Below are 20,507 nucleotides of genomic sequence, written 5' to 3'. Positions count from 1 at the left end.
AAGGGAGGTGCCTTAATGATGGTCCATCTCAGCAAAGGTAGCAGAGCATGAAAGCAATTTCACACTTTATTAGACAATTCAGGTGCTGGCTGTGCAAGGCAGGAGCCAGGAGCGCTGCTCGTGCCTTCCTTCCCACCTCCCAGCCCCAGGGCCACACTCTGCCGGGCTCAGCCCCCCTCTGGCCCTGCAGCCAGCTTTCCTGGCAGGTCCTGGGGGTCCTGCTTCTCCTGGGCCACCCGTCTCCAGGAAGATGGGGCAGGGCACGTCTGCAGCATGCTGCCTGGGGCCACTGTGGGGACAAAGGGAGCTCCTGCTCCGCACACAATTCATGCTCATGAAGCTAATGCAATCCTAGGCCAACATATTGGCTCTGCAGACCCTCCCAGGGCTCTGCACCCCTCTGTGCCAGCAAGAAGTTTAACCCACACCGGCCTTGCCTAGACCACTGTGCACCCCCCAGCACACAAACAAGTAGGCCAGGGGCCAGCAGGTCAGATTTGATCCCTGCTGGCACACCCTGTGTGTGGACACCATCCAAATGCCTCCACATCCAGGATGTGAATCAGCCCCGGTGCTGCACCAGCACCAAACAACTTGCAGGGCAGCGGGCAGGATGCAGGCAGCAGCAGCCACCCCGCAAAGCCCTGGGCATGGCGAGACCCCGGGCTGGGAGCATCTGCCACAGGCATGACCCTGCTCCAATGCCTAACCTTGGCCCCGGCGCCTGGCCAGGAGCCATCCCTGCCCACCATCCCCCTGTCCCTGGTCACAAGCATGTTCCACCTGCCTGGCCAGAGCATTCCTCCTAGGAGAGCGTGTCCTCACCGTGCTATTTAAAGGCACTCTTATGCCCTTTATTTTTCCTTGTGGTTAGGCTGGAAGAGACCTGTGCCCTCTGCTCACCCTGAGGGAGCAGCTCGAGGCTTGGGACAGGAATGAGTGCAAAGGGTTTGGGAAATATTCTGGGAGAAGTGAGGGACGTTGGTGCTCCACAGCCTCACACCACGTCCAAGGGTACCTCCTGGGGACAGAGCCTGCAGGTAAGGTCCCATGGCCATTGAGGTTTGGCCCAGGAATAGCTGGTACTGCAGAGCCCAGCTCACCCCTTGGGGCTGGGAGAGAAAATGAGCAGCACCAGCTACCTCCCCTCACCCCTCTGTGGCACTACAGCCTTTGCAGCTTGGACCTGAACTACCTATAGACAGTTCCATCTCACCATCCGTAGGGACACTTTTCCCACTGACACAAATTTCAACAAACCCCTGCAAACCTGCAGCCACCTGCTGGCACTCCATCCCGAGCCTTCCCTCTGTGTCTCCCAGTAGTAAGCAAACACACATGGGACATGTCACCCTCCTGCTTTCCAGCCCTTGTGCCCATTGGCACAAAACACATCTCTCCACCTCCGTGCCTGTGCCCACATCCCCTGGGCCATATCCTGCTGCTTCCCCAGCCCAGGGCCATGCAGCCACCCCCCTCCAGCATCTCTGTGAGGAGCTCCTCGGGTGCCAAGCAGATGGCTCTCATCTAAGAGCAGCACGAAGCCTGCGCCCTGGGGTGCTGGGCTGGTGGTGCTCACACAGGCACGCTCCAGCCCATGGGCTCCTGGACAGGGACTGTCACCAGGTAGCTGGAGGGCACGTAGCCCCTCTGGCCGTTCACCTCCACCAGGCTCCACTCCTTGCTGCCTTTCTTGTCATGTGGCTCCAGCACCACCACGGGCTGCCCAGCCTGCAGGCTGACCTCCTGCGGACTCCTGGCGGTGAAGGAGAAGCCAGCGACCATCTGTGGAAAGTGAAGGAGGGGAGGGAGCCCTTGCTGGGAACAGGAGGCAAGAGGGGAAGGGACAGGCAGGGCAGGATCTATAGGGGACACAGAGGCTATTTCCAAGAGGGCAGCACAATCCTGCCATCAGTGGAGGGACGGTGGGGATCCCACCAGGCACAACTTGCTTTGCTCTGTCCACAGCAGGTCCCAGCAAGGCAAATCCCAGCTGTGCCACTCCAGCCAGGCAAACAGCTACACATATATATAATCCCATGTGCTGGAAAAGCAGGTCCACATCCCCACCCACATGCAGGGACAAGCACTGAGCTAGAAGGGTCGTGAGAAACAGCCCAGGGGGTGTCCCCCACTCTCACCTGGAAAGCCGGGGTGAACGTGGCCACCTGGGGCCTGGGAGCCTCGGGTGATGTGTATGAATGTCGCCTTCTGTCTGGGACACTCTCTTGGGTTGGCATCTGCATCCCGGTCTGCTGGCCTTGCACTGGGCTATAGGGCTGCAGTTTGCCAGCAGGCACAAACCCTCGGGGACCTGGAGGAAATGCACATACACACTGTTCAAGCAGCCCTGCTGCCTGACACATGTAGGGCTAGCTGGAGGAGAAAGGGAGGATAACCTGGCTATTGCCTTGCATGGCACAAGAGCCCTGCTTAAACTGGCCCATTGCTAGGGAACATCAAGCAACAAAACCCCAAAAAAGGGGTTTCAGGATGTTTGCATGCACAGGGTTCCGCTTTCCCACCCACGACAGGGAACAAATGGGGAAACCCAAGGTTTAGAGCTAAAGGCTACATGTGTAGCTGGCAAAGCAGAGCTGTGTTTGGTCTGAGCCAGCTTCATCCAAGCTGAGAAAATGGTTCAGATTTGTTTTCTGACCCTGGTGCCAAGGCAGGGAGAGCCTCCCCGCAGTGCTTGCAGTACCTCCAGCATCCACCAGCCACCTGCTCGTGTTGCCCTTGGTGTCGACGCGTTGCAGCAGAGCCACAATCTGTCCCCTTTGCAAGGTCAGGTCCAAGTCTTTGCTGCCACTGACGTTGCTTGTCACTTGGTAAAGTTTGTCTGGGCCGTGTTTGCTCACGAGGGAAAGGACCTTCCGCTCCTCGGCAGCGGTCAGGGGCTGGTGGGGAGCAAGAGACATACGAGCTCTTAGTCAGACATGCAGTAGGCCGAGGTGCTCCGTGTGCATGCTCCATCTGCACACTGTGGCTGCGGTGACCTCCTGTGCTGCTGTCTGAGCCAGCCTCCCCCCGGGAGATGTCCTGCACCATGCAGCCTCAGTCCTGCTGAACCAGGACACCCCTCCCAGCTCCTACCTGTGTCACAGGGCTCGGTGTGACCGTCTCAAACGCCTGGGTGAACGTACAGAGCTGGGCACCAGCTTGCTGCAGAGTGTCCTCCACCAGCCTCCAGAAAGCGGGCAGAGGCATGTGGCCATGGGGCAGCTGTGAAGACAGACCCTGAGGTCAGAGGGGCCTGTAGGGACGCACAGAGCTGTGGGTAGGGTCAGAAGAGAAGGAGCAAGAAGAAAAGAGGTGACAAAGCAAGAGAACGGAGTGCTGAAGATGCACCTTGCAGTTGAGATCCATCCCCTTTCAGCAACAAGAGCTGCTGCCCTCTGGCTGTGAGCCCTTGGGCTGCGCCCAAAGGAGCAGTGCCCAGGTCCTGTCCTGAGCCCCCAGCCACCCAGGCTGGGGATGCAGCAAGCCCTCAGAGCCCTCACGGCCCAAAGGGAGGTCAGGCTCAGCACGTACACCAGCATGTGCCCCCACGCCAAAGCCTCTCCCACCTGCTTCAGCTCTTTTTCTGCCTCGTGCAGGACCTCCGCAGCCAGGTCCTGGTGCAGGACGCAGAGGGAGCCCAGCACCTGCCCCAGGAGCTGCACAACCAGCTGGTTGAACCGCGGGAGCTCGGCCACGAGCAGGGCATTGATGGCGAGGTAGGTGTTCATGGCAGCCTCCTCATCGTACGTCACACTGCCCAGCTCGCTTTTGCGCTCCTGGATCTCCTCGTAGTCCAGCAGCTTGTCCAGGCGCTTCTTGACCAGCTGCTGTGGCCCCACCAGCATCTCTGAGAGGCTGCAGAGGGGCTGCCAGACCAGCCTGTCCAGGCGTTGCTTCTGTGGGGCAAGAGGACCCAAGTCTCCATGTGAACCCCAGCAGGCCCAGCAGTCTGCATGGGGCACTGTCTTGTGCATTAGGAAAGGCCTGGGGGACTGGGTGGAGGGCTTGTGTGGAGTGTGGAGCTCCCGAGGTGTCCTTCCCATCCACGTGGGATGCCTGCCAAAGCAGCCCCTTGGTAGAGCAGTCACCCTGGCCACCACACAAAACCAGGGCTTCACAGGCCCCCTGGGGCTGCGCCTGCTGCTGAGGACACTCCCTGCACTGGGGCCACCCTCAATTTCTGGCTCCCCTTCCCCTGGGGAGCAGCCAGCCCTGGCACTGCTTGCTTGTGACCCTGAAGACCTGCAGGGAAGGAGCACTCACAAACTCGGGGAAAACAGCGCGGTGGAGGTGCTCTGCGAGGTGCTGGTACTGCTGGGCAGGGCCCTCCTCCATCTGCAGCTCTTGCTTGTGTGGGGCCGGCACCAGGAACGCCTGAAAGGAAGGGAGCGATGGGGGCTGGCCTCCAGGCACTGCCCAGCACCAGCCCACCACCTTCACCTACACCCACGTTCCCAAAGGCACGCCACCCTGACATGTGGGTTTGGTGCTCCAGCAGCTTTGGGGCTTCCTTTTGTTTGTGTGCAAAGCATTTATGGAGAGCACGAGGGGTGGGATGGGAAAGGTGACCTCTCCTTTGCGGCCCTCCCTGCCACAGAAGGGACTGGAGATGGAAATACAAAAGGGACTGACCCTGTGAGTAGGAGGTGGCAGCTCTGACCACTGCTCTGTGTGCTGCTCCCCAACCCTGCAGAGGTGCTCCTGGCAATGTCTGAAGCAAGGTTTGCCTCTGCGTTGTGCTGGGGGCACAGGCATACACAGAGCCCTGCCAGCCAGTGTGGAGAGAGGCCAGGCCACCCCTGCGGTATGGGAATGTCTTCATTGACTCCCTGGGATGGCTGCAAGAAGCTTTCCGAGGGAAAGAGACATGGCACAAATACAGCAGGCACCTTCCCCAACATCCAAGCCCAGCATGACTCCTACCCCAGCTTCTTTCCCAGGCTGCCAGGCCTGTCTGCAGACCTCTAATGCCCTGCTTGAAGCCAGGCAGGTGACTTATGGAGATGCAGCTCCCCATGGGGCAGTGCCAGGCAGGTTTCCAGGCACACCCAATGTCCTGGGGAACAGTCAGACCCTGCCACATCTCACTGGTGTGCAGATTGCCATCCTCTTGTTTTCTGTCCTTTTTACCCACTCTTTGGGCTCCAGGGAGTCTTCCTGTCCCATTTTCCTCTGTCCCCATCCAACCTGGGGAACCTTTCTCAATATTTTCATGACAAGATCTTTCCACCCCTCGCATTTCTGCTCTCTGAACCCTCTGCAATTTCCTGAGATTTTCCTGATAATAGTGTCTGGGGACTGCAAGCTTTGCCATCACTCATACTTTCATTTCTTTCAGATGCCCTGAGGGATTTCAATGAGAAAATCATAGCAATTATTGACCCAGGGCACCTCCAAAAGGAAGTCTGCTGTCGTGCCTGATTTGGGGACACTTCTGCCTTCTGCCTCTTAATGCAAGAGTTTCCAGGCTGAACAACATTTAGCACTTTCAGCTGTTTGATACCTTGCAGTAATGATCAGCATAAGGACTGATTGCTCCCAATAGACACCCAACTCTGCCGACAATGTCTTTGTTTTAACCTCCCCTGGACAGGAGCGATCCTCAGATATTGTGCAAGCCCCCAGCACAACAATTCATTTTAGCTGAGAGCTGAAAGTCCCTGAACACCTCCAACTGCTGTTTCCTTGCTTGGAAGTGTTCTGCAACCCTCTGAAATGCATTCTGAGGCCTGGATGGGGCCATTCCCCTGCAAGTGGTCAGGGTTTTACCTCTAAATGTGCCATGTAGGATGCCACGTTCTCCTTCAGCGCAGCCACACTGGATGCCACGCTCTGGAACTTCTCCTCCAGGTTGTCATATTCCTTGTCCTCTGTCTGCAAGACACAGGGCAGCTTGTCCCTAGCTCAGGCAGGCCAGGGAAGGGTTCAGGCAGGGGTAATGAAGCTGGGGGATGAGGAGGGGGAGACCCTAAGGGGCTGCAGGAGTTTGAAAAGGGCCAAGGTCTGGGGTGTGTGGGATGCACACGGGAACAAGGCACTGCATGGGGTTGTGGTGCTGCTGGGGAAAATGCCACAGCTGCAAGCAGTGGTCCCTGCCACTGGGTTTGTTTGCTTTTGCTGGGATGCCCAAGGATCTCCAGGGCTTCTGGAGGTCAAGGTGCTCCCCTTTAACATCTGCAGCTCCCACAGAGGCAGGCAGGAAGCTCTGTACCTGCATTCCTGACCCTTGCAATGGGGCAGCAGGAGCCACCCTTAGGTCACTTGGCAGTGGGACAGAGGCTCGTATGGCAGCACGGGCCACTGGGAGTCAGCATTGGCCAGGCTCGGCTCTCCCCCCCTTGGGGACGGGAGGAAAGTGCCAGAAGCAGCCAGGGAAGGGGCAGCGGGTGCTGGCCACGGACAGGCAGGTTCGCACCTTGCTCACAAAGCCGGCCTCGTGCATGAAGAGCCGGCTCAGACGCGTGGTCTTCTTGGCGATGGAGTGGGTGTTGAGGCGAGCCAGGCGGTCCCGCAGCGTCAGGTGCTCGGCCTTGTTGTATTTGGTCGCTGCAGACATGATGTGGGGAGGGAAAAAAGTTGGTGAGGGGCCAGGCGTCCCCGGGGACCCAGCATTGGCTCTGCAGGGGAACGGGCAAAGGGGCTGCTCACACAACTGCCCTCCCCTACAGCACCCACAGGACCCTGAGGGTGCTTTGTTCATTGTTCATAGGACAGCAGGGACCCAAAATCCTGCCCACAGCCCAGGCAGATACAGATCTAACCCAGCACAGCAGACCTGGCTCATGCTGGGTTTGATGAAGCACTGTGTGCTGGCAGTTTGGCTGCAGGCAGATGTGTCCCTTGTCCTGGCCCTGCCTCGCAGCCTGAGGGGCCTCGGTGCATGCTGGGGCAGCTGGTTGGAAGCTGCTGGAATGAGGGGAAAATGAGACACGGCTGGAAAAGTTGTAAGAGCATCCTTGGCAGCCTGGCAAAGCAGGGAAACTGTGAGGTGCAAACAGCAGCGAGGCTGGGGCTGATCAACAGGATAAGCACAACCCACATCAAAGAAGGGCAGCCCCGGGGAAATTACCATGAAAACCAGAAAGAAAAGCAAGTTCATGTTTGTGGGGAGCTTGATTTCTCCTGTCCCAAGGACAGGACTGTTCCTCCCAATTCCCCAGCTCAGGGAATGCAGGCAGACCAGTTCTGTGCTCCCCCCGGTTGCCACCCTGCTCCTGCAGCTTGGCCAGGGTGGCATTTGTCTGAGCAGCACCAGCGGTGCCTTGCAGCCCCCTTAATGATCACAGTGCCAAGAGCTGCCGGCACACCGCCCCTGCTGCAGCTCCACCAAAGGGCAAGAGGAAGGGAGAGCTTGGACTTGAGCAGGAATTAACGCAAAAACACCAGGACACAACTAAGGTTGGACTGAGGCTTCCCGGGCACCAAGTCCATTGCCAGTGCCATGTATCCTGCCCTAACCGTGCCCCCACTCACCCACTTCCCGCTGCCGCTTGTACTCGTTGATGTTGGCATTGGCCTGGGCCATGGCGCTGACGGCCGCGGCGAGGGCCTGGTGGGCACTGGTGCCAGCGGGGGTGTTCTCCAGGATCTTGCCCAGCAGCAGTGGGTATTTGGTGACCCTCTGCACCGGCATCACCAGGAAGAAGCTGAGGTCCGAGGCGCTCGTGTGAGGCCTGGCGGAGAGGGGAATTTCATGAGGCCGATGGGAAAGAGCAGCCCTCCTGCCCTGCTGCTTCTCCATGCTTCTCTGCAAGCATTTTGGGGAGAAAATGGAGCCTCTCCAGCACCAGGAGAGATTTGCTGCCTTGAACCTGCAGGTGAGCTGTGCCTGCAGCCCCAGTGGGGTTTCTGGCCATGAACCCCAGCTCCCCGCCACCTGTGCCCCCCTGGGCAGTGCTGGCAAGGGGCTGCTGTCCCCCCCATCCCGGAGGCAGTGCCAGCCCCAGGAGGGTTCCTGGCCTCCCCGAAGAGTGCTGGGCTTGTCCAGCTGCCAGGCACGGGGTGTGCAGGCAGTGCCCCTCCTTCCTGCACAACCAGCCTGAGGAGTCATGTCAGCAGTGCTCCAAGCAGCAGGAAACCCCAGCGGCTCCTCCGCTGCCATGTCTGCTGCTGGCAGTGCTCATGACCGTGCTGACAGGGCAGCAGCAGTCCCCTAGGGCCAGCCTGTCTCTCTGGTGATGCCGGGGAGTCCGTGCCCTCTGTGGGCACAGCCCTTTGGATGGGAGCAATGTGGGGGTGAGGAGCAGGCAGGGGCTGTGTGTGCCACCCCATCCCTTGCTTTGGGGTCTGCCATAAAAGACCCCCAGGCTGTAGCGCCAGTTTGGCAGGTCCCAGAGGATGCAGGAGAGGCTGCCAGCAACTACAGCAGGCAATGCCATGACGGTCCTGCACTCAGCATGGGTGCATGCTCCTGGGCACCGAGAAGGCTGCTTATTTAGAAGGGCAAGGCCAGGAGGCAAACCACGGAGAGGGAGGTGGTGGCCTCGGCAGCAGGTACCTACACTGTTGCATTCAGGGTATCCATGATCTCCTCCTGCAGCCTGGGGTCCTTGCGGTAGCTCTCCACAAGCAGGAGGGCATTGTCATAGCTGGTGCAGTAGGTCTTGTAGACAGTCTCCATCTCCTCTTTGAACTCCTGGAACAGGGTGCCTGGGGAAGGAGGGCCGGGCTGGAGAGGCTGCTCCTTTCCCATGGGAAGGAGTCTTGTCCCACACACTGAGCCAGCTCTGCACCCCTGCTGGGCTGAGCCTGACGCTGCCCCCAAGCACTCGCTTTCTGCAGGTCAGAAATCCAGCAGAGACCCCTGGCTGCAGAGGGGCTGCTGGCATGAATCTGCTCTTGGCACTGTCCTACTTACTGATGCCCAGCAGCTGATCGTGCTCCTGCGCAGCCGTGGCCTCGAGTCCCCTGAGGAACCGTCTGGAGAGGTGAAGGATGTCGTCAATGTTGGAGAAGAGTCCTTCCAGGTCAAGATCAGGCAGCTGAAGGGAACAAAGTTGCCCCAGAACAAGCCAAATAAATGAGGTGAAGGTGGACCTTGCATCCCGGAATCACACCCACCCTCCCAAGCACCAGCATCCTTCCAGCTGCCTCTCATGACATTTGAGGAGCTGGAAATGCTCCATTCCAGGAGGCATTTGGAGATACTGAGAGCTGGCTTTGCTCCCAAGCAGGACAATGAGGCCTTTCTAACATTACAGAGGTACCACTTAGTGCCTTAGGATGGCTGTACTGGGTCAGACCTGATGACCGTCCAACCCAGGACCTTGGCTGATGGAAGCATTTCGGGAGGCTGGAAGGACAGGGTGAGCAGGCGGTGACCTCGGAGCCATGCTCAGCACTGGCCTTGCCAGGATTCAGGTACCTCACTGCTCTTGATGGGCTCACCCTACAGTCCCCAGCCTCAGCACAGGTGCCAACAGCCCCCCTCACCTGCTTCTGCTGGAGGTGTGCCCGGATGTCCGACAGGCACAGCTGGAGGTTGTGCACATAGCTGGCCTCAGTAGTGATCAGCTCCTCTACAGCCAGGCGCTGGCTGAGCTCCATCCTCTCGCAGAGCGTCACCTCCTCGTAGATGTGTGCGTCGGGGTCGGCTGTGCCCTCGGCAGGCAGCTCTTCAGCATGGGGGCTCGCCATGCCAGCGGGATGCTCTGCAAGGGCAGGTGTGTCCAGGTCACGGGCTGAGCAGGGACTGCTCTACGGGGTCTGGCTTGGTGCCCACGCTCGGTCGCCCTGTACCAGGGCAGGGAGCACATCCCCGGGCACGTCTCTGGGATGCACGCTTGTTGCACAGGACACACAAGCTGCAGTGCCATACTCCAAAACCATAAAACCATAAAAACACTGCGGGTGAGGAGCAGGCTGGCTGTCAAGGGCTGGCACCCACATGAGGCAGGTGAGGACTTGCCAAGCACCCGTGCCCAAATTCCAGCAGCTGGGAGCAGACAGGGGCAGCCCCGGCTGCAGGCAGGGGGCCGCACCGCACCCCTAGCACCAGTTCTGCCCCCCTGCCCCGAGAGCAGTCTGGGGCTTTAATGCCTCCATGTCCACGCTGGCACCACCCGGGCTGGCTGATACTGCTGTGGCAGCGCCTGGCGTGCTGCCTCGCATTCAAGAGTCCTATTCAAAGTACAAAGAGTGTTTTTGCAGTGCCTGAACAACAGGCGTTTCTGTGCTAGGCAGAGCTGATTTACTGATTTACTGGGGGGGGAGAGGAGGGGAGGGAGGAAGTGGGTGAAGGCATGGGTGCCTTTGCCAGAGGCACTGGAAGCCCCTGGTGCTTTGCACCGTGGTGCCTGCTCCAGCTTCCTCTGCCCACAGAGAACAAGAAAAGTGGAAGCTGATTCATGGCATTTCCCTTCCTGGGGAACGTCCTCTCTTCGTGCCAAGGCCAAGGAGGAAGGTGCAGCTCTCAAGGCAGCACAGATAGTGCTGTGACCTGGCAGTGCAAGGCACAAGGCCTTGAGAGAGAGAGAAACAGCCCAGCCCACACCAGCATGGCCCCCGGCATGCAGCTGCAGGACACTGTGGCCCCAAGGGTGCGGAAAGCCCCAGGCACCTGCAGGGGAGCAGGGGGCTGTAGGCAAACTGGAGCCTCTGCTCAGGGTCTGCTCTAGCAAACAGCGGGTGCTGTGGCTGTGAGCACTGGGTAGCGTGGATGCCCCTGCCTAGCAAACCTAGAGCTACTGTGGAGGAGCCCTGGGCTTGGCAGCGGACATACGCTGAGGGAAGGCATGGCACCTCTGCCCGCCTTACAGAACTGCACCCCGTGAGCAGGCATCTCTGCCCCCTGTGTATCGGGTACATCTTTACGTGGGCTGCAGGGGGGCATGGGGAGCAGGGTCCTGCATCCTTCTGGGTGCCATGGAGGTGCCCAGTCAGAGGGATGCCGCCAAACATCGTTAAACAAGCGAATGGCTGGGGCTGGCAGAGCTGGCTGCGAGCTCTGTGTGGTGCTGGCCACGCAGGTGTGGGGACTGAGGCGAGGGCAGAGCTGAGGGTCCAGCCCCACTCCCCAACCCCCCACTGCTGCCCTGTGCTAGTTTCCCTCGGGCTTTGGGGCATCACTGGTCCCTATACCAGCATCCCCGGGGATCATTCCCAGGCTGAGGAAACCTCTCCCCTCCACTCCATCTGACACCCCGGAGGACGCACAAAATCCAAACTCAGCAGCGAGCAGACTGCCAGCAGGCTGATCCCCCGCTCCCCGCCTCCCCCAGTGCCCCGCCGGCCCGCAGCATCCTTGACCGCAGCGCCCGGGGCCGGCAGCACCCCGGGCCCGGCACCCTAAATGTCCCCCTGCCCCCGGGGGGCAGAGCAGAGCCGGTGGGAGCCCCCGGCTGCCCCCGGCTCCCCCCGGCTCTTACCTGCGGCCGAGGCAAGGGCTGGCGCCGGGCTCCGCGCTGCCGCTGCCGGGGGGGCGTTAATGATAAACCCGCTGCGTCACGGCGGGGGGGGCCGCGGGCGGCCAGGGCCGGCCCCCGGCAGGGCCGAGGGTGCGCGGCAGGGTCCCGGCTTCCCCAGGAGCTGGGGGCTTCGGGGGGCCGGGGGCAGAGCCCCCAGGCAGCAGCTGTGCCCGCGGTAGGCGCAGGCTTCCCCCCGCCGCCTCCGCTCCTGCAGCCCCGTGTGCCCGGCTCCCAGCTCGCTGCCGGCGCCCGGCCCCCGCCCCAGAGCCCCCCCCCCAGAGCCCCCCCTGGCCTGGGGCATCCCCTCGGCTCCCTGTCCGGGCCCCGTTGCTCAGCCGCAGGCAGGGCTTGGAGCAAACAGAAGCGAAGGAAGTGGTGCCGCAGACTGCGCAGCTGGCCACCACAGGCGTTTGATGTTCATTTTGTATGTGTACGTATTTATTTTTTGCTCGCACCGTGCTTGCAGCCCTGCAAACAAGCTAGGAGAAGGCAGAGCCTAATGCACGGCCAGCTCCCGCAGCCTTGTGCTCATCCCCAGCCCAGCCGCGGGGAGCTGACAGCCGCACCGGGACTTCTCCAGGTTGGCACATGGAGTCCCAAAAGCCGCACGGCAGAAAGGGCTCACGCACCGCCCCACCGAGGGGTGCACCCGGGGGGGGACACGGACACGGGAACACACAACTGACCACATGCAGACAGGCAGCGAGGGCTTTACCTGGCTGGGACTTCGGGGACACAGGTGCTCCTCCTCCCCTGCAGCAGCGACTCTAGCCTTGCCCAGGTAGCTGTGAAGCAGGGAGGTGCCCATCCAGGTACCTTTGGGCCAGCATTGCGGCGCTGTCACGAGTTTCCCAGCTCCATCCTTGGGCAGATGCAATGATACCACGTCCAACAGAGCCGTTGCCCCTCGAGGCACTTCACCACCTCTCTGCCCACATCAGCACTGGCTGCCTCATCACACCAGGGCCTGGCACAGGCTCTCCCAGGTGCGGATGGCACCCTGGCCAGGCAGTGCTCTCCTCCTGGCTACGTCCCTTGCCCTGATGGGCCAGGACAGCAGGGCAGCATTCCTGGCTGACCGCTCCGCCCCGACTGGCTCACACAGTGGGCGTTCCCCCTGGCACGTTTTCAATTCCACTCCATTTTTTCAGAGGCTTGGTAACACGGCTCAGGTGTTTTCCTTGCAAGACCACCATGCTGCCGAGTTGTTTTCCCTGGTGTGAGCAGTTTCCTTCTTGCTTTCCTCCCATCCAGCCCAGGACTGGGGCTGTGTGGCTCCATGTGGGTGGCTCTGTGACAGGTGTCACAGCTCTGTCACCACCCCAGGGCTCCCTGGGGAGCCAGGAAGGCGAGGGAGCGGGCTAGCTGACACTGCTTGGCTCTGGGTACAAGGGAAAAGCAAATAGGTGAGGGCTAGCCCAGCACAAGTGTGTTCCCAGGTTTGGTGCTCCCATTAAGCCGATCTGCAGGAGCCCCGTGTGTTCTGTCCTCATGGCCAGCCAGCCTTCAGACCCTGGAAACACCGCACCCACTGAGCTTGGAGGGGGAGACGCATGGGAGAGCACAGTACGGCAGGAGCAGCAGGGCAGGGCTGCCTTCTGCTGCTGCGCACCAGGTCGCTGCAGCCTCGCTGCACGCCTGTTTTTCCAGGAAGCTTCTCCTAGAGCCACCTTCAGCACTGCCCGGCCCTGTCACACCCTCTGCTACCTGGGAGCTCAGTGGCTGCTCTGGGACAGGGTGATGCCCCCATGCAGGGTGATGACAGCCCACTGACATCTCGCTCCAAGGCTGTTTGCTGCTGACAGCTCAGAGTGCAGGGATTTTTGCAGCTATGCAAAACCTTAAAGCTCAGGCTGATCAGTGAATGCCAAAGCCATCAGGGGGCTCTCTGGGAACGCAGCAGACGCAGTGTGAGTTAGCCAGGGCTTGCTTTGAAAACAGACACAGCTTCTAGCCATGCAAAGCATGACAGCTCTGGATATGTCCAATACCGGCAGGCAGGAGGTTCTGCTTGGAGCAGTGTGTTCGCACAGGAAGGTTGTGTTTCCTTTATTCAATCTTTCTCCATTATTATTGCTCTTCTTTGGATTTCTTTCCCGTCTTGAAAGGACTTCACAACCACACACTGCTATCAGCCAGCCATTCATGTTGGAAACAAAAACACTTGGAAAAAAATAGCTTTCTCAAGAATGTGCTGGCAGGTGTGTCCTACTCACAGAGCTTCCTCCCACACTGCAGGGTTAGGAAGTGGACTTTGCCTCCAACACCACTGTGTGTGTATGCTGTGTAAGCAGGGGATTCGAGCCAAGGTGCTAGGAAGAGAAGAAAAATGACGTGAAGCTAAAGGTCTTCGTATCTAGCTGGTCATCAGAAAAAGCACCACCTGAAAAACCACATAGATGCCATTCCATATAGATGTCATTTCGTTTCCTGCTTCTTCCCCTTCCAGTTGACACTACCAGTACTTAAATCCACCACAGGAGCAAGGAGGGCTGGGCACACCTTCTGCTGGTACTGACACCCACATGGCTCACCAGGCTGCACCGAGCAGGCAGTGATTGCCTTAGCTCCAGCGGTCAGAAAGGAGCTGTAGGCTCCAGCCTCATGCCAGCAGGGCACTGCCTCCACCATGAGGCAGAGGAGAGGCTAAAAATAAGCAGATACTGAACTTGATCCGAGCAGAATAAACTGAGACAGCTCTTTATTTCTAAGGGGGTTGTTAATGGGCTGTAGGCCTCTGTTTGTCTTAGTTGCATGATATGCTCCTTCCCTGCTCTGCGTGAGGGTGTCTTTGGTGACAGAGGCAGAAATCTCCATTGCTGCTCTGCCCCCAGCTGTGCCATCACCTCCCTGCTCTCATCTCCCCACAGCACGTGCCTGGTGCCCGCAGGAAAAGAAGCATGATGATGGCTGGATGACAGTTCCCTGCGCACAGACTGCTGCCACTGCCCCTCCTGCTTCCTCCCAGGCTGTGGGCTTCAGCCTCCATTCCTGTGGGTTTTTCCTCCCCCACTGCAGGCAACCCCATGAGGCAATCCTCCTGAGGAAGGTGAAGGTCAGACAGACCTGCTTCATGGAGGAAGTTTCAGCTCCTCTCTGCCTCTCCAAGGCTGCAGCTCCCGTCTCCTGTACCAACATTTTCGTGCCTGAAGCTTCATGTCCACTGGCCTCTGTGGTCCTTCCCTCACCCCACCACACCCCTAATGCCCTGCATTGCTTTCCCTGCTCTGAGATCCCCTGTGCCCTCCCAAGGCCAGTGATTCTGGGCCTTTTCTTGCTGGTACCTCTGTGGTGGAGGGTAGCAGTTTGCTGGGGAGCACGGTCAGCCAGGTAGCAAGTGGGTTGTTTTGTAAGGGCCATGGTTTGCATCCCATTCCTGCCCATCAAGAATGCTGACACTGGGTCCCTCCTGGGTTCTGGTGGCCCCACAGCCGTGCAGGATGTGTTTGCAGGGCCATAGCTCCCTCCTCTGGCCTGGCCACATGCAGAACTGTGCATGGTGCTTGGGGACAGGGCGGCTCGCAGAGAGCTCTGTCCCACCGAGCCCTGCCGTCCTTCTGCTGGCTGTGAGGAGGCACGAGAAGAGGAAGAAGAAAATTTGGCTAATTTATGCTGATCCATCAGCAACACTGATCAAACTGATATCTTCTCCCTGCCTGACTTTGTACAGTTTCCTGCTCCACCCACTGCAGGATCGGAGCCCCACGCTGCCATCGTGGGGTCCCAGAGCACACCGTGCCTTCACTCAGCACCCTGCAGTCAGCACCCCACCCCAGGGTGCAGTTGCTGTCCTGCACAAGGTGAGGGCACGAGAAGATCAGTAGAGGCACGCCCCTACAGGATTCACCTTCTCCTTTGGGATCAGCTGCCTCTGGAGTCCCACCAGCATCCGCTCCTCAGGCAAGCTCCTGCAGGAGCGGTTTCCCCACAGCCACCGCAGTAGCTGCTTCCTGCATTGCAGGAGGTGACTCTTCTTGCTCATTAGAGGCACAGAGGGTGGGTGGAAGGCAGGAGCAGCCTTTGAAGCTGCCAAGCCAGTTTGTGTACCAGCTCTCCATCCATTTTTCCACTGACACAGCTGGGAGTGTCTCTGATGTGACAGGGCTTGTGTCTGCACCACAGGCAAGTACAGCAGCTTCCCCTTGGAAATGGGGCGTTGAGTGCTACTGGGGGCACAGCCCCGCCCATGAATCTCAGCCACGTGCTGTGTCCCAGAGCACGGTACGGGGGGCTGAAGGGAAGACTTTGCAGTAGGCCACCAGCTCCGTGCCCTGCCATGAAGGAGGGATGGGGTGGGCAGCCCCCAGGCTTTCTGCAGTGGGCTGAGGAAGCCCACGGAGCCTTTTCAGGAGAAAAACCCAATACCTGGGCTTCCCCTTTGGATCTTGAGCAGATAAATGCCCAGTCAGGAAGAAACAGGCATCTCCACTGGGGGCACTTCCAGCTCCACTGACGCACTGCTCCCTGCCTAAGTGGCAGTGCCCACTGTCAGTCTCTTGGCTGTGAGCGAGGCCCCTCATGCGTCAGCAGCAATTACCTCACTGCCTCCCTGCGGCCACGTGACGATGGCAGCGTCAGGAGGGATGTCGCCATTGCTAACCCAGGTACCTGGTGCCAGCTGTAGCTCTTCCACCCACCTTGACTCACCAGCCTACGCCCCAGCTGGAAAACTCTTTGCCAAGCCTCGGATCCCGCTCTTGGCCAAGGAGGGTCATGGGGTTCTCCAGGGCTCTCCAGAATCCCCAGACATCTGCCTGAGCTGGAGAGGAGACAAAGCCCATCCAGGCTCCAGGGTGGACTGGCATGGACTCTGATGCTCCTCATAGGACAGCTGGCCTTGGAGGAGCCTTTGGATTGTGCCAACCACCCCATGGCTGGTAGGAAACCAGCACGTCCCAGGTTTTGGGAAGGGGCCCTTTGGCAGGGGATGTGTCCTTCTGCCATCGCACACTGCAGCAGGCAGCCTGCTGTTGCCCCATGGGGAAGCACACCAGAGGTCTGCCCCCAGGTATTTCTGTGCTGGGAGAGCAGATCTGAAGCACACAAAAGGTCAGCAGCATTGAGCAGGGAGCCGCCACTCACAGTGTGCCCTTCTTTCCTCCAGGAGCCCCGATGCATAATGAGGGATACATTTTCTTTCTTCTCACTATCAGGTTTCAAGTCAACAGGTTTTCCTGGCTGCCAGCCTTGCAGGGCTTCTCATGCTCAGTCCGTGCTCCACACTGCAGCTGAGATCCTCTCCAAAGGGCTGTCAGCAGGGTCTCCTTCCTCCTGTACCACTGCATCCATCACTGGAGGACTGATGCTGCATGCTACCTCACACCCAAATCCCGTAGGCAATCTGCCCTTATCCACGAGCCACGGAGAAGCTCTGTGGACAGAAGTCCCAGGTCAGGCCGGGGTAAATGCAGCACTGGGGCAGGCTCGCTGGTGTGAGAGCAGCCTGTAAGAGAAAACAAACTGGTAACAGGAGCTCTCGGCTTCCCGTGGGTCTGCCACACACCGTGCTGGCATATGATACTGCAGTTATGTTTTCAGGACTTTTTTCAGGAGTATTTTGCTCAGGACTGTTCAAGGAGCAGGCAAGAAGAAGAACAATCATTGATTTGGCAATGAGCAATTTCCAGAGCCTGGCTGATCGGTTACTGTTGAAAAGCCACTGCTTATGAGAAATTGCTGCATGCCCAGAGTCCACAGTGCTGCAGGCAACAATGGCCCAAACGTGCCTGATTTAGGATTTTCAGAAAAAAAAAAAAAAAAAAGAAAAAAAAAAAAAAAAAGAATCGCCTGAGAAAGGGGAGGAACAGCAAAGTGACCATGATTGCCAACAGTTTAGGAGGCTGTGTGCAGGTCTGGCTATCCCCACTGTCTGCATCCCACAGGGGACATGGAGCAGGGAAGGAACTGCAGCCTCTGTATGAGGAATGCTCCATGGCCAGGAGCAGGAATGAGTGGGAGGCTGTGATGCAGACATGGGAGGGACTGTGCACCGCCTCTTCTGACGCAGGAATAGGGGCTCCAGCTAACACTACCTGCAGGGAGTTTAGCACAAGGAAAAGGAAGTGGTTCTTCCTTCAACGCGTAGTTAAACCATGGAGCTCCTGGCCACAGGATGTGACAGATGCAAAGCATTTAAACAGGATGAATTCATGGGGAAAAACTCTACTCAGTTATTAAACACAGAGAGCCATCACCAATTCCTGAAGGCTGCACGACTGTTGGAAGCTGAGACTGCACTGGGAAGTATTGCTGCACCCTGACTGTGCTCCTCCATCACCTGATGGTGGCCATAGCTGGAGCCAGGGCACTGGCCTGGAGGAGCTGCCCCATGGCTCTTGGATTTGCCACACTGGGCACTGAGGTGAAGCCACGCACAAGGCAGCTCCCCGGGAACACCATGCACTGATGTCCTTGCCTTCAGGACGTGCTGGGCTGCCTGGGGGCAGAGCCACCACAGGGAGGCTGCTCCTCACCGCGGGCTCAGCCCTGCTCATGCCGTGCTCCTGATCAGCTCCAGACCACCACAAGGTGTTTCCCTTGCCTTTGGGTTTAACAGAGCAGAGTTACAACAAGAGTTGGTAATAATGAACTGGAGTTATTTTTCTGGAAGTGTTTTTTGGAATGCCTCATGACACGGAGCATCCCTCTGTGCTCTCTCTGGATTCTCAGGCAACATACAGCCTAGCAGAAGCAACAAATTTGCTGTTAACAGTCATCTTGTGATGTCCTTGAGACAGGGGAGGGGGAAAGAGTCCAGGAATTCATGGAAACCACAACATGTATTCTGGTCACAAAAGATAATTTTTAAAAAAGTTATTTTGCTAGGGCTCACTTCCGCCTCTGTCTCCAGCCTGCATCTGTGCGTCTCCTCTCCTCACCTCCTGCTGCACCCCAGATCCAGCCTTGGGTGCACATCAAACCCTCATTTCTCCTCCTCTAAGCTTTCATTTCCCCCTCCCTCCCTGCAGAGGGGAGGCAGGTCCCACACTTGTGGATTCTCCCAGGAAGCTTCGGTTGGTGCACATCGCTTATCTCAGCTCACGGCTGGGTGCCAGCCCCAAGGAGCCTTGCTCCTTCAGGCTGAGCAGCAGGGCTTGCTGCAGGGCCCAGCACCATGCTGCCTCCCCTCTGGCAGCCCTGGAGGGCTCCGCACCCCACTGGGAGCAGGGGCACCGGGGACCTTACCAGAGCCACAGGGACGTCACCTGGAGAGGTGACAAGTCTCAGGCCTGCGTCACACCTACACTGTGATCTGCTCCCCAGGCACTGCTGGGCTTTGCACCAGGCTAGCGGCACAGCCAAGCAGGGTGAGCAGACCCTTGCCATGTGGCATTCCTGCAGCAGGATAATAAAAATACCTGTGTTTTTGCTCAGCCTGAGTGCAAACAGACCAGGTGCAGAGCAGATTAGCAGAGCTGACTGGCTCAATGAACCTGAGGAGGGTTCCAGGCTGGCGGAGCTGCCCCGTGCTCTGCAGCACGGACCTGTCCCTGCCCCCCATCGGCACAGGATGGTGCAGAGGATGATGTGGGCTGCTCTTAGAATCATAGAATCATAGAATATCCTGAGTTGGAAGGGACCCTTAAGGATCATCAAGTCCAACTCTCGACACCGCACGGGTCTACCCAAAAGTTCAGACCATGTGCCTAAGTTCACAGTCCAATCTCTTCTTAAATTCAGACAGGCTCGGTGCAGTGACCACTTCCCTGGGGAGCCTGTTCCAGTGTGCAACCACCCTCTCTGTGAAGAACCCCCTCCTGACGTCCAGCCTAAATTTCCCCTGCCTCAGCTTAACCCCGTTCCCGCGGGTCCTGTCACTAGTGTTAATGGAGAAAAGGTCTCCTGCCTCTTGACACCCCCTTACGAGGAAGTTGTAGACTGCGATGAGGTCTCCCCTCAGCCTCCTCTTCTCCAGGCTGAACAGGCCCAGTGACCTCAGCCGTTCCTCGTACGTCTTCCCCTCCAGGCCTTTCACCATCTTCGTAGCCCTCCTCTGGACACTTTCCAACAGTTTCATGTCCTTTTTATACTGTGGTGCCCAGAACTGCACACAGTACTCGAGGTGAGGCCGCACCAGCGCAGAGTAGAGCGGGACAATCACCTCCCTTGACCTACTAGCGATGCCGTTCTTGATGCACCCCAGGATACGATTGGCCCTCCTGGCTGCCAGGGCACACTGCTGGCTCATATTCAACTTGCTGTCTACCACGACCCCCAGATCCCTCTCTTCTAGGCTGCTCTCCAGCGTCTCATCGCCCAGTCTGTACATGCAGCCAGGGTTTCCCCGTCCCAGGTGCAGGACCCGGCACTTGCTCTTATTGAACTTCATGCGGTTGGTGATCGCCCAGCTCTCCAACCTGTCCAGATCCCTCTGCAAGGCCTTTACGCCCTCATTTGAGTCCACAACTCCTCCAAGTTTGGTGTCATCAGCAAACTTGCTCAAAATACCCTCTATTCCTACATCCAGATCATTTATAAAAATATTGAAAAGTACCGGTCCTAAAATGGAGCCTTGAGGGACCCCACTGGTGACCGCCCGCCAGCCTGACGCAGCTCCATTTACCATAACCCTTTGGGCCCTGCCCGTTAGCCAATTGCTCACCCATCGTATGATGTTTTTATTTAGCTGTATGGTGGACATTTTGTCCAGTAGGATCCTATGGGAAACCGTGTCAAAAGCCTTGCTGAAGTCCAAAAAAATCACATCAGCTGGTTTCCCTTGGTCCACCATACGGGTGATCTTATCATAAAAGGAAATCAGGTTAGTTAGGCAGGACCTACCCTTCACAAACCCATGCTGGCTGGGACCAATGACTGCTTTGTCCCCCAGGTGCGCCTCAATGAGTTCGAGAACCAACTTCTCCATGATTTTACCAGGCACTGACGTGAGACTGACAGGCCTGTAATTGCTAGGGTCTTCTTTCTGACCCTTCTTGAAAATTGGCACAACATTTGCCAGCTTCCAGTCTACAGGGACCTCTCCAAATTCCCAGGATCGTTGAAAAATAATTGATAGAGGTTCCGCGATGACATCCGCCAGCTCTTTCAGCACCCGGGGATGAATCCCATCCGGACCCATGGACTTGTAGGGATCCAGGT

The 20,507-nt window shown here is 58.3% G+C and overlaps 1 protein-coding gene across 2 annotated transcripts; it reads right to left on the bottom strand.

The window, feature by feature from the left end:
• Positions 1–246: 246 nt before the first annotated feature.
• On the bottom strand, positions 247–12,429 carry ARHGEF37 (Rho guanine nucleotide exchange factor 37). Of its 2 annotated transcripts, XM_032197238.1 has the most exons (13): positions 12,124–12,429; positions 9,436–9,653; positions 8,861–8,984; positions 8,505–8,652; positions 7,477–7,676; positions 6,419–6,549; positions 5,773–5,877; positions 4,267–4,377; positions 3,570–3,899; positions 3,097–3,225; positions 2,705–2,900; positions 2,142–2,314; positions 247–1,785 (listed from the first exon to the last, which is right to left on the bottom strand). In XM_032197238.1, exons 2-13 carry the CDS (start codon positions 9,637–9,639, stop codon positions 1,576–1,578), a joined length of 2,061 nt encoding a protein of 686 aa, XP_032053129.1. In that variant the 5' UTR covers positions 9,640–9,653; positions 12,124–12,429; the 3' UTR covers positions 247–1,575. The 2 variants fall into 2 exon arrangements, with proteins under 2 accessions (XP_032053129.1, XP_032053130.1); XM_032197239.1 differs by lacking the exon at positions 247–1,785 and having other exon boundaries at positions 2,213–2,314; positions 2,725–2,900.
• Between the last annotated feature and the right edge of the window lie 8,078 nt (positions 12,430–20,507).

The sequence above is a fragment of the Aythya fuligula genome, chromosome 14 (assembly GCF_009819795.1).
Source record: "Aythya fuligula isolate bAytFul2 chromosome 14, bAytFul2.pri, whole genome shotgun sequence".
Classification (NCBI taxonomy): domain Eukaryota; kingdom Metazoa; phylum Chordata; class Aves; order Anseriformes; family Anatidae; genus Aythya; species Aythya fuligula.
Note: the sequence above shows the minus strand (reverse complement) of the source record. Positions and strands in the feature narration are given on the sequence as shown.